This window comes from Nicotiana attenuata, chromosome 3, assembly GCF_001879085.1.
Source record: "Nicotiana attenuata strain UT chromosome 3, NIATTr2, whole genome shotgun sequence".
Classification (NCBI taxonomy): domain Eukaryota; kingdom Viridiplantae; phylum Streptophyta; class Magnoliopsida; order Solanales; family Solanaceae; genus Nicotiana; species Nicotiana attenuata.
This window is the reverse complement of record NC_031991.1, coordinates 47,078,087-47,091,625: the sequence shown is the minus strand read 5'-3', so window position 1 is coordinate 47,091,625 and position 13,539 is coordinate 47,078,087. Positions and strand designations below refer to the sequence as shown.

The following is a 13,539-nucleotide window of genomic DNA, read 5'->3' as shown; positions in this document are numbered from 1 at the left end:
AGAAGAAATGATGGCCCAGGTGCGCGAGAAGAAGCGCGAACTCATGCGCGAGCTCGTGCGTGTTAGGGGGCTGAGGCAGAATGTTAGAGAAAACGCGCGAAGTTATGCGCCAAAAAGGTTAAGTGCGCGAAGCTCGCGCGTTTCCCAGTCCGGAAAAGAATTATTCAGGGGAAAAATTGGAAATCTGGAGAGAAACCCACTTAACCTTGATAAAGTCAAGCTCTCCCAAGGTTAATTTATCAAGTTTTTTATAGGCTAGTGCAAGGTATCAAGAGGCAAGAGGAGGAGGAAGTTTTTGAGAGGAAAACACAAGCACAGAGCCGCCGTGGAGGCCGGTTTTCATCTTTTCTTCCACCAACTTAGCCTTTTTATGTTTCTTTGTATGATTTGTTGTTTTGCTACCATGTCTATGTGGAGCTAAACTTCACGTTCTAGGGTTGTGGTTCTTTCATGACTATTGTTATTCGGATATTGATTTTGATTTCTTAGTTTATCATATTGGTTTATTTATTCAATCCTGCACTTAATTATTTGATTGCTTGATCACCAATTGAATACTATCTATGAATCTAGAGTTGAACTCGAAAGTGGGAATTCTAGATTGCATATAGGATTGAGTAGAGCAAGTTCTTGAACCTGGGCCTCGGGGAACGGATTCGCGGTTAGGATAGACATATACCTAATTGCCTTGCTTGGTTGATTTACAGGAATTATAAATGCGTTCTTGTTGATTCTAATTCCATAGACATATAGGAGTTAGGTTAGCTTGAATAGGCGAGTAAGAACTCGACAGATTCTTAGGAGCAATATTAACCCTGTCAACCAATAAACTAGATAAATTAGTTAGTTAATTCAATTGAAGAATACAATAGGAATGTTAGATAGCCCATAACCCTAGATCGTTTTCATTACATTGATATCATAAAAATCTGCTCTTTCTCCGTCCAAAGTTCATTATTTGTTTTTATTTATTTTAATTAGTTTAGAATCAAATACTTCCTGGTTTAATTCTTCTATAGATAATTAGGATAGTCTAATTTAGTTAATAGTTGATCATAAGTCCTCGTGGGTTCGACATCCGACTTTTAGTCACTTTATTACTTGACGACTGCGTGCACTTGCGTGAGTGCGTTTGGCCGCAACAAGTTTTTGGCGCCGTTGCAGGGGACTTAGAAATTAACTATTTTTCTAGATTAGACTTTAAATTTTATCCTTTTTTGTATATACTTTTATTTTTATAAATATTTGATATTTTTCTCTTAGTGTGTTCCTAGTTCTCTCAGCATGACATCTTGGGATGAAATATACGGAGGTAAGGCTATTTATGAAGACTCTTGGTTGACAAAAGACTTTTATGGCTCGTATTTTTGGTCTTGTCATGGCCTGACTTCTTGGAGGTCTGAATTTGAATATGGGAGTAAGGGTTGGTATTGGGAAGAATATTCTCGATTAGGCGAATATGCGAAACGACGTTGTCTTCTAACAACGTTGGTAAATGATTGGTCTAAGGAGAGAGATGAACTTGCACATAAAATTGATAATTTTGGCTTGGCTGTACATAACTTAGATGTAGATTTGAGTGCAAAGGTTGATGCGTGTAATGCCCAACAATTTAATAATGAGTTGTGTGAAGCTGAAAAAAATCTTTTAGACCAAATTGAGGAGCTAAAACGAGAATACCAACCACTAGACCATGTTTTTCTTGATGATGCCAACATTGAGAAGAGTGCTCTAGAGTCATTTGAGGGAGTAGATAACATTACTTTGGGAGACTTGAGTGTGTGTAAATATGGGAATGCAAATAGTAGTAAAATTCATGAGTTAGGGCGCATTAGACCTCATTCCAATCATTTTTCCACATTGTGTTTAGATAGTAAGATAGTAATCGAGCCATCTGAGCCAATGAGGGGGTCAAAGAGTGAGGACGAGAGTGCCTATATTCTTGAATTTGTTGTGCCAAAGAGCAAAAATTACATCCCTCATCTAAAGGCCGAGAGGTGCAGAGTGAAAATTTTATTACTTGGCCTGGTTATCTTTGTAGCCCCACCAAAGGTGCATAGCCAGAGACTGGATGCCATGTTAGGGGTACAATTCATAAGTTCAAGGTGGAGACAAAAATTGGTTCAAGTCGTGCCGCGACGTTAAATTAGGCGCTTGTTGGGAGGCAACCCAGCTTTACTGCTTTCTTTTATTTATGTATATTTTATTATTTTTATTATTTTTGTAGTGTTGTTTTATTTTGTAGGATTTTGAGCATAGGGAGCAAAGCCACAGGAAGTGTGCAAAAGCGAGCATGTGTTTGAAACTGAGTGTGAGGTATCCGCACAAGGGATCATACGTGGGAGAAGTCGGAGTATCCCGTGAGCTGCTAATTCTTCGGCCTTTGGCCTACCAGGGAATCTCTTTTACCCTCTTATTATTTATAGTGTGCATTGAGGACATTGCACAATTTTAAGTGTGGGGTGAGGAGATTGTCTGAGTGACTTTCTATGCTATTTTAGTTGTGTTAGTTTAATTGAATATTTTTTTTTAGAAAAACGAAAAAAAAAAGTAGACTCTTCCTGATGACGGATCTTTTAGACGATTTTCTTGAGGGAAGTTAGTCTAAGAAAAACACCAAAAAGATTTTTGTTTAGGTAGTGTAGCAACTTCCCCTTGGTTTTTCTTTATACCATGGTTCTTTTCCAAGGGTTTAACTTGAACCGGGTGTAGGTAGTTTTTATTTTTACTTTTTATTTGTAGATTAGGTTAATGGGCTACGAGCTAGAAAATTCAAAAGAGAACCCATAGCGTTAACACACCTGAACACAATAGACCCTAGAGTGTAACGCTTAGTCTTGTTTGTTGAATCTCAATGAAGTGCCTTATGTTTGACTGAATTGAATGCTCGTAATGGAGTATCTTGATGAGCTGATCTAAAACGAGTCATGTGCCATGAGTGGTGAGGTTTTGTGTAGTCCATGTTGTGTACTTGCGTCTAGAACTTGCCCGGTATGTGAGTTGAAGCGAAATTTTAGGTAATGCTCGGTTTAAAAGATGATTTTAGGCTCTCTTTCATCTTTTTGAGCTTAAATTGCTTATCACAAATAAAATTCATCCCTAGTTAACCCTTTTGAGCCTATAGACTTTTCTTTGGCACCCACATTACAAGCCTATATCCTTTTTGTTCTTAATTGATATTTTTGATCCTTTTTCCTCTTAAAGCACTTTAATTGAAAAATGAGCGCTAAAAGAAATAAGAAGGAACTAAGTGTGGGGTGGCTTTTGAGTGGAACCAATGAAAAAAAAAGAAGGGTGCACTTATTTTTGTAAAAAAAAAAAATACACCACTAGTGAAAATTTAAAAAAAAAATAGAGATGAATACATTGTTGTCTTGTTCCTGCTAGTGGGTATGAATTAATGTAGTGCTTAAAGAAGAAGGGAGCATTTTTGGGGTGATATTGTTTGTGAAAGTGAAGTGGATTGAAGAATTTGCACTCAAAGTGACTATCTGATGTGTTAAAGTGCTTAGGAGGGTGAACCAGTATTCCTAAATATATCCTACCCGTCCCTTAGCCCACATTACAACCATGAAAAAAAGTCCTAATTGATTTTAGATCGAGTAAGCCTACATTAGTAGAGATTTAAATTAAGGGCAAGATTATGGTACCAATTGCATGCATGTGACTTATTTTGTGATTGTGAGTGATTTTTCTTTGACATATGTAAGCATGAAAATTCGATTGTGTGGATTGATCTATATATTTATGCTGTGAATGAGAGGGCATGTGATTCGTGAATGAAAGGAAAGTCTTGACCTCTGTGTAGAGTATGTTGAGGAAGTATGAATATTGCATGGCACTTGAGTGTCGACCTTTGAGACTAGGATGGTTCACTGCTAGGCGTAAGGTATATAAATTGTTCTGGGTGTAATGCGTTAGGGGAAATGGTTGAGTGAAGGAATCTCTAGAGAGTAGAGTTTGATTACTCGAGGACTAGCAATGAATTAAGTGTGGGGTGTTGATAATAGGCTAAATCTAGGTGATTTAGCTATTGTGTATGCTTCCGCTTGATTATATTCTAATGTCATAATATGGTTAATTGATGAAAAATAGGCTCTAATTGTGAATTGTATACATTGCAGTATGAGACGCTGTCGGTTGAGGCCTCACCGGGCTTTCATAAATCAGTCTCTCAACAATCAGTATTTCTTATGAATAGTAGGGCACTGAGGGAGAACTTATCGACGACAAAAAAGACAAGGTTTCTGTTGGAGGGTCCCTGACGCCCCGAGTCAAATGGAATTGAGCTTATGTGATGCTTTCAAGAGGCTATTGGAATGATTTATGAGCAAGAACGACCCCTCGGAGCTGAGTGCGCGCAAGGACGAGACAGAGAAATGGAAGAAATGATGGCCCAGGTGCGCGAGCAGACGCGCGAACTCATGCGCGAGCTCGCGCGTGTTAGGGGGCTGAGGCAGAATGTTAGAGAAAACGCGCGAAGTTATGCGCGAAGTAGTGCGCGAGCTCGCGCGTTTCCCAGTCCGGAAAAGAATTGTTCAGGAGCAAAATTGGAAATCTGGAGAGAAACCCACTTAACCTATATAAACTCAAGCTCGCCCAAGGTTAATTTATCAAGTTTTTCATAGGCTAGTGCAAGGTATCAAGAGGCAAGAGGCAAGGAGGAGATTTGATCATCAAGTTCTTGTTTTCTTCTCTTTGTTTTTGCTCTTTTTGATGAAATTGAACCCTATTGTGTTAAACATTAGTATGAGTAGCTAAAACCCATTATTCTGGGATCATGGGTTCAACATGTAAGTTGTTGTTTGACTTTTGATTCGACGAAGTTGGTTTGTCATATTGGATTGTTTATTTAATTCTGATTTTAATTATTTTGCTGAGTAGCTAACAGTGAAATACTATCTACGAATCTAGAGTTGAACTCGAAAGTGGGAACTTTAGATTGCATATAGAATTAAATAAAGCAAGTTCTTGAACACGGGCCTCGGGGAACGGATTCGCAATTGGGATAGACATATACCCAATCGCCTTGCTTGGTTGGAATACAGGAATTGTAAATGCGTTCTTGTTAATCTTAATTCCATAGACATATAGGCATTGAGTTAGCTTGAATAGGCGAGTAAGAACTCGACAAATTCTTATGAGTAATATAAACCCTGTCAATCAACAATCCAGATAAATCAATTAGTCATTTTAAGCCAAGAACACAACACGATTGTTAACTAGCCTGTGACCCTGGAATATCCTCTCCTACTGTTTGTTACGTGAAATTGCTACTCGTTTGGTTAATTGCTCTGGTTAGATTATTTCTTGATAGTTAGGTAGTAAAACAATTACATCTCGATTTTGTGAAAAACCTCTTGGATAAATAAAGTAATTGAGTTGAATCAGTCAACAGTTAATCATAAGTCTTCGTGGGAACGATACTCTACTCACTACTCTATTACTTGACGACTACGTGCACTTTGCGTGAGTGTTTTTAGTTGCAACAATTTTATATTCATTAGCAATTTTAATAATAATAATAATAATATTTAAACAACAAAATTTAACATAAGCGGAAGAAAACAACAAACTATCTGAACATAAATACCTAGTACAACTATTTGAGTCTCGACTACCCAGAACTGGTGTTACAGTTTCATAGACGGTCTAAGAATACTACAATAAAAGGTCTGAACGAAATAAATACAACACTGTCTCTGGAAATGCATGAAAGAAACAATAATAGTAGATAGAAGGAGACGCCAAGGCCTGCGGACGCCTGCAGGACTACCTCGGGTCGCCTGATGAGCAAGAATCAGCAATCCCACTACGGTCCGAAGTCTACAACACTGGGGTCTGCACAAAAGAGTGCAGAGTGTAGTATCATCACAACCGACCCCATGTGCTGGTAAGTGCCTAGCCTAACCTCGGCGAAGTAGTGACGAGGCTAGGACCAGACTACCAAATAAACCTGTGCAATTTAACTATATACAACAGAAAAGAAGTATAGAAAGAAACAGTCATATACAGTCAAGTATGGGAGGGGAAAAACATGCTGCGGGGAAACACCGAATAGTAACAGAAGAGCAACAAATAAATATGAGGATCACCACAGTTTAATTGAAAATAGGAAGGGGAAATCATGCTGCGGGGTACAACAAGTATCAATAGGAAGCCAACAATTTAGTGTAGAGAAACCGTAACACAGTTATCAATAAAAAATTAGGAAATCAAGGACAAGTGCACGGCATGACCCTTCGTGATTTTACTCTCTCTCTCACCAAAACAATACACAGCATCACCCTTCGTGCTTTAACACTCTCTCACCAAAACAATACACGGCATCACCCTTCGTGCTTTACGCTCTTCCTCACCCAAACAACAATCACAAGGAAAATAGGGTAAGGGAATCTATAACCTCGAAATAAAGTCAAGTAACAACAGAAAATCAGTAAATAAACGTAAAGGACAACGTAACTCAATTATCAGCAAGGGTCAGGGAAATCAAGGACAAGTGCACAGCATCACCCTTCGTGCTTTTACTCTCGTCCTCATCATAAGAATCAATATAATAGGCACGGAATGGTACATCGTGCGGCACGGCATCACCCTTCGTGCTTTACACTCTTTCCTCACCATGAAATCAATATAATAGGCACGGAATGGCACTTCGTGCGGCACGGCATCACCCTTCGTGCTTTACACTCTTTCCTCACAAAACAAACAATGCACGACATCACCCTTCGTGCTTTACGCTCTTCCTCACCCAAACACCAATCACAAACAATAGGGCAAATAAATAAAGGAAATTTGCAATAAGAATCCCGGCAAGGGAGCAACAAGTCAACAATTAAATCCCGGCAAGGGAACAACATCAATAATATCCATACCCCGGCAAGGGAGATAACAAATAAACCAACAATAGCCCGGCAAGGGTGACAACATAATGATCTCTTCTCTTTCTCACTTTTACTTCATAATTCACTTCACAACTCGAGCCAATGCTCTAGAGGTTCAATTATCACTTTTACCTTCACAGCTCATTTCACAACTCGAGCCAATGCTCTAAAAGTTCAATTGTCACTTATACTTTCACAATTCGTTATACAACTTGAGCCAACGCTCCTCAATGTTCATACGTCACAATTCTTTCCACAAACTTTATACAACAATTAGAAACCATCACCAAGGCATGAAAGATACAACGAAGTCATGATAATCACAATATAAAGGCTCACGGGCATGCTAGACACCAACGTATAGATACTCGTCACCATGCCTATACGTCGTACTCAACAATTACCACATACCAAATAAGACTCAACTCGTAATCCCTCAAGCTAAGGTTAGACCAAACACTTACCTCGATGCCTCGAACATAATTCATGATTCAATTATAGCTTTACCCCTTGATTACACCACCAATTTGCTCGTATCTAGTCACTAGTTACTTAATTACATCAATAAACGCTAAATGAATCAATTTGAATGCATGAAAATGAATTTTCCAAAGTTTTACCGAAAAAGTCAAAAATCGCCCCCGGGCCCACATGGTCAAAACCCGAGGTTCACACCAAAACCCGATTACCCATTCCCTCACGAACCCAAATATATAATTTGTTTTGAAATCGGACCTCAAATCGAGGTCCAAATCCCCAATTTTTGAAAAACCTAGGTTCTACCCAAAACACCCAATTTCCCCCATGAAAATCCTTGATTTAAAGTTGAAATCATGTTAAAAGATGCTAAGAATTGAAAAAAATTAGTTAAAAGCGACTTACAATTGATTTGGAGAAGAAGGAATTCTTGAAAAATCGCCTAAGTGTGTTTGTGTTTGAGAGAATATGAAAAATGGGGTTTAAAATCGGCTAAGTATAAAATTGCAGGTCTCAGATGTGGGAATTGCGAACAGGGGTTCGCAATTGCGAACCAATCTCTGCTGGCTTGGGAATTGCGAAAAAAGTTTGGATAATGCGAACCTGGGAATTACCAAAAAAGTTTTGGAAATGCGAACAAGCATGGGAATTGCGAAGAAAGTTTTGGAAACGCGAACAAGCCTGGTAATTGCGAAAAATATTTGGGAAATGCGAACCTGGGAATTGCGAAGAAAGTGTGGAAAATGCAAACAAGCCTGGTAATTGCGAAAAATCTTTGGGAAATGCGAACCTGGGAATTGCGACGAAAGTTTGGGAAATGCGAAGTCTGCAGGCCTGCAATTCCTTAAGTCCAAAATTTCACCCCGTGGCCTATCCAAAACTCACCCGAGCCCTCGGGGCTCCAAACCAAATATACACACAACCTCAAAAATATCCTACGGACTTATTCGTGTACTCAAATCACCAAAATAACATCATGAACATCGAATTAAACCTCAAGATCAATGAAATTTCTCAAAACTTCTTTAAACATCAAATTTGCATTTAAGGTCCGAATCACGTCAAATGATATCCGTTTTTCATCAAATTTCACAGAAACATCTTAAATCATATATAAGACCTGTACCGGGCGCCGGAACCAAAATACGGGCCCGATACCATCATGTTCTAATCAAATTTCATTTCAAATTTCCTTAAACAATTTCAGAAAACAATTTCCTTTAAAAATTTATTTCTCGGGCTCGGGACCTCGGAATTCGATTTCGGGCATACGCCCAAGTCCCATATTTTCCTACGGTCCCTTCGGGACCATCAAATCACGAGTCCGGGTTCGTTTACCCAAAACGTTGACCGAAGTCAAATTGACTCATTTTATAGCCAAATTTTACCATTTTTCACAGATTTTCATATTTAAGCTTTTCGGCTACGCGCCCGGACTGCGCACGCAAATCGAGGTGACTCTAAACGAGGTTTTTAAGACCTCGAAAATACAGATTTTAATTTAAAGCAAGTTATCGACGAAGTGAATTCGATTTAAACCCCTTTGCTCCACTTAGTTTTGCCACTGCTCCCGATAATTGCACAAATTTATTAGTTTGTCATGGTTAGTGAAAATTTAAAACGAGAATGTGTACTAAGTGTATTATACAAAATTATATTAGTTTTTAATTAAATACAATTCGGGAAGTATGTGAATCATCCAAGTCTTTGCCTAAGTTACATACAGTGAAGACATAAGATTACAATATTTAAAACTATTATTAGGAAGACAACTCATTTAAATCGCCTAAGGTTGGACCGATTATTGATATCCCTATTTGTTGAACTTGGCACTATCTTAACTCAACCCATTTAAAATTAGGTAATTTTTAGTCCAAATTGATCCATGAATAACTTTATTAAAATATTTTTAAAATAATTCTTTTTTGTTTGATATGTTATATGTGACCATAACAAAAAAAAAAGGTCTTATGTGACACAGATAATTAACTTTTGGAAAGGTGAAATTCAAAAATAACCAGATTTACAACTGATCGTTCAAAAATAGCCCAGTTTCAAAAGTAATCGAAATTTAGCCACTTTTCATGTAAAGATAAATCTGAGCGAAAGCACTGTTCAAAACCCGGAAACATACGCCAGTATATTATGCTGGAGTTCCAGCATAAGATTGAACTCCAGCATATTATACTGGAGTTCCACGATACGTATGCTGGAACTCCAGCATAATATGATGGAGTTCCAGCATAAGTACACTAGAACTCCAGCGTAATATATCGAAGTTCCAGCAAGTATAACGGTCCAGCATAAATATATTGGAGTTTGGAGCACCGGTGCTCAAATCTCAGGTATATTATACTGGAGCCAACAAAGTATACCGATCCAACATAATATGCTGGAGTTCACACAGTGGTGCACCGAACTCCAGTATAGTGGCTATTTTTTATTGACTTGGTAAACTGTCACGACGGATTTCCCACCCTCGGGAATCGTGATGGCGCCCACTAGTGGGAGCTAGGCAAGCCAGGCCTTGACTACCTAATACACTTTCATTTTACTTTCTTTTAACAATTACCAGGCGATAATGCAATAACAGCGGGATTTAATAAATAAGCGGAAGTCAACAATGTTTATAACTCAATACTACATCCAATACAACTTTCAAAAACCTCAATACCCAAAACCTGGTGTCACAGACTGTCTAAGAGTCACTACAAACAAAGTCCGAAGGAAAATACAATAGGCTGTTTTTGAACCAAAAGAGAAATGAAATAGGGAATAAAGATAGAGGGAGACGCCAGGGCCCGCGAACGCCTGCAGGTCTACCTTGGGTCTCCGGGTGGACTGAAGAAAGCCCTCCAACTACTGATGCTGTCCGAAACCTGGATCTGTGCAAAAGAGCACAGAGTGTAGTATCAGCACAACCGACTCCATGTGCTGGTAAGTGCCTAGCCTAACCTCGGCGAAGTAGTGACGAGGCTAGGACCAGACTATCAAATAAACCTGTGCAGTTATATAAAATACAGCGGAAAGTAAAGCAGGTATAAGCAAGTAAGGATGGGAGGGGGAAACATGCTTCGAGGGATAACAGGTAAAAACAGAATACTAAGAGAATAATAAAGAACATCATTAATTTAACTCTAACACGGATAAGGGAGGTTTCACTGTCAGTACATATCTCGTTGCAGGCGTGCAACCTGATCCCATTTCATGTATCTCGTGGCAGGCGTGCCACCCGCTCCCATTTCACTATACCTCGTGGTAGGCGTACCACCCGCTCCCATTTCATCATATCTCGTGGTAGGCGTACCACCCGCTCCCATTCCATTATATCTCGTGGTAGGCGTACCACCCGCTCCCATTTCATTATATTGTTGCGGCGTGCAACCCGATCCATATATAATATTGTTGTGGCGTGCAAGCCGATCCATATATATAATAGTGTTGCGGCGTGGAACCCGATCCATATATATAATATTGTTGCGGCGTGCAACCCGATCCATATATATAACATTGTTGCGGCGTGCAACCCGATCCATATATATAACATTGTTGCGGCGTGCAACCCGATCCATATATAATATTTACAAATATAACAAGAGTCCCGACAAGGGATCAAAAGGTCTACACTATCCTGGCAAGGGAAAAGAAACAACTATAACCAAACTTGTCACAACACCTATCTACCTCAGTCCTACCCAAAACTTGTTACAACACCTAACTACCTCGGCTATACCCAAACTTGTTACAACACCTAATTACCTCCGCTATACCCCAAACTTGTTACAACACCTAATTACCTCCGCTATACTCCAAACTTGTTACAACACCTAATTACCTCCGCTAGACCCCAAACTTGTTACAACACCTAATTACCTCCGCTATACCCCAAACTTGTCCCAACATCTAACTACCTCAGCTATAACCATAACCTTAACTAACACAAGAATCATCAACCTAAGTATCCGTAATAGCAATTAAGAACACAATACAAGGGAACCACAACTCACAATAGCCCGGCAAGGGGGCAACATAATGATCTCTTCTCTTTCTCACTTTTACTTCACAATTCGCTTCACCACTCGAGCCACTGCTCTAGAGGTTCAATTATTACATATACTTTCACAATTCATTATACAACTGGAGCCAACGCTCCTCAACGTTCATAAGTCACAATTCTTTTCACAACTTTACACAGCAAATAGAAATTTTCACCAAGGCATGAATAATATAACGAAATCATGGAAATCACAATATAAGACTCACAGTCATGCTCGACACCGACGTATAGATACTCGTCACCATGCCTATACATCGTACTCAACAAGAAACAATTAGCAAATAGGACGCAACTCCTAATCCCTCAAGCTAAGGTTAGACCAAACACTTACCTCAAACTTACACGGCCAAATCAATCCACAATCACCGCTTTCCCTCCCGAATCCGGCTCCAACCCAATCGAATCTATGCATAATTGACTCAATACCATCAATAAGAGCTAAACAAACCAATTCCTATGTTCAATTACAACTTTCCAACCATTCTTCCCAAAATCCCAAAAATCGACCCCGGGCCCGCTTGGTCAAAACACGAGGTTCGGACCAAAACCATATCACCCATTCACCCACGAGCCCGAATATGTAATTTGTTTTCAAATTCGATCCCAAAACGAGGTCTAAATCAAGAAAATCAAAAAGCCCTAATTCTACCCAAATCCCCAATTTCTACCCTAAATTACATGTTTTAGGCCTAGGAATTCAATAGATGTTGATGGAAAATGAAGAAAACGAGTTAAAAATTACTAACCCAAGAGTTGATGGTGAAAGGATGCTTCAATGGTCGCCCTAGAACTTTGGAGAAGAAAGAGTTTGAGAAGTGTTATGAAAATCCCGTTTGCATTCTATTTTGAAGAATTAAAATATCTGGGCGAAAGTGTTCATCGCGATCGCAGGAAGGAGATTGCGATCGCATAGGGTAAGGCCTACTGTGCACAGCGACCGTGTACATAAGGTTGCGATCGCATAGAGTAGAGTTTCTGAGCACTGTGATCGCGGACAATAACACGCGATCGCATAGAAGGAAAATAATGAAAGCTGGCTTTCTACATCGCGATCGCGGAGAGGAGAATGCGATCGCATAGAAGGATTTGTGAACCCCTGAAGTTTGCTCTACGCGATCGCGGCCCCTCTTATGCGATCGCATAGAGGAAAGCACTGGACAGCCAACAGCAGTCATTTCTGCAATATTTTTGAGGCAAAACCATCCCGAAACACATCCGAATCACACCCGAGCCCTCGGGGCTCCTAACCAATCACATGAACTAACTCAACAACATCCTACGAACTTAACCATGCGATCAAATCGCCAAAATAACGTCAAAAACAACGAATCAAACCTCAAAATCACAAGTTTTTTTCCTCAAACTTCATTGACTTTCAAATTTAGAACTTATAGTCCGAAACACGTCAAACGACGTCCGATTTCAACCAAACTTTACAGAAATATCTTAAATCACATATAAGACCTGTACCGGGCGCCGGAACCAAAATACGGGCCCGATACCAACACGTTCTAATCGATTTTCATTACAATTTTTCCTTAACAAATTTCAGATGAATAATTTTACTCAAAAATTCATTTCTCGGGCTTGGGACCTCGGAATTCGATTCCGGGCATACGCCCAAGTCCCATATTTTCCTACGGACCCTCCGGGACCGTCAAATCACAGGTCTGGGTCCGTTTATCCAAAATGTTGATCGGAGTCAAATTTACTCATTTTAATATCAAATTTTAGCATTTATCACAGAATTTCATATTTAAGCTTTTCGACTACGCGCCCGAACTGTGCACGCAAATCGAGGCAACCCTAAACGAGGTTTTCAAGGCCTCGGAAACACAAAATGGGTAAGAAAATAACCGTTCGTCCTCGAACGGGTCATCACATTCTCCACCTCTAAAACAACCGTTCGTCCTCGAACGGACAAAAGAAAGAAGTACCTGAGTCGGGAAAAAGATGAGGATAGCGACTCCGCATATCAGACTCGGACTCCCAGGTCGATGCCTTAGGAGGCTAACCTCTCCACTGAACACGAACAGAAGGAAAACTCTTGGATCTCAACTGACGAACCTGCCGGTCCAAAATTGTTACCGGCTCCTCCTCGTAAGACAAGTCCTTGTCCAA

The 13,539-nt window shown here is 39.6% G+C and overlaps 1 protein-coding gene across 1 annotated transcript in view; it reads left to right on the top strand.

Moving 5' to 3' along the window:
* LOC109224331 (uncharacterized mitochondrial protein AtMg00810-like) overlaps nucleotides 1-235 on the top strand; it is a gene marked incomplete at its 5' end in the record, with an annotated part of 5,715 nt that extends 5,480 nt beyond the window's left edge. The window contains one exon of the mRNA XM_019388917.1: nucleotides 20-235. Coding sequence (XP_019244462.1) covers nucleotides 20-235 — 216 coding nt within the window. The remainder of the gene's footprint in view (nucleotides 1-19) is intronic.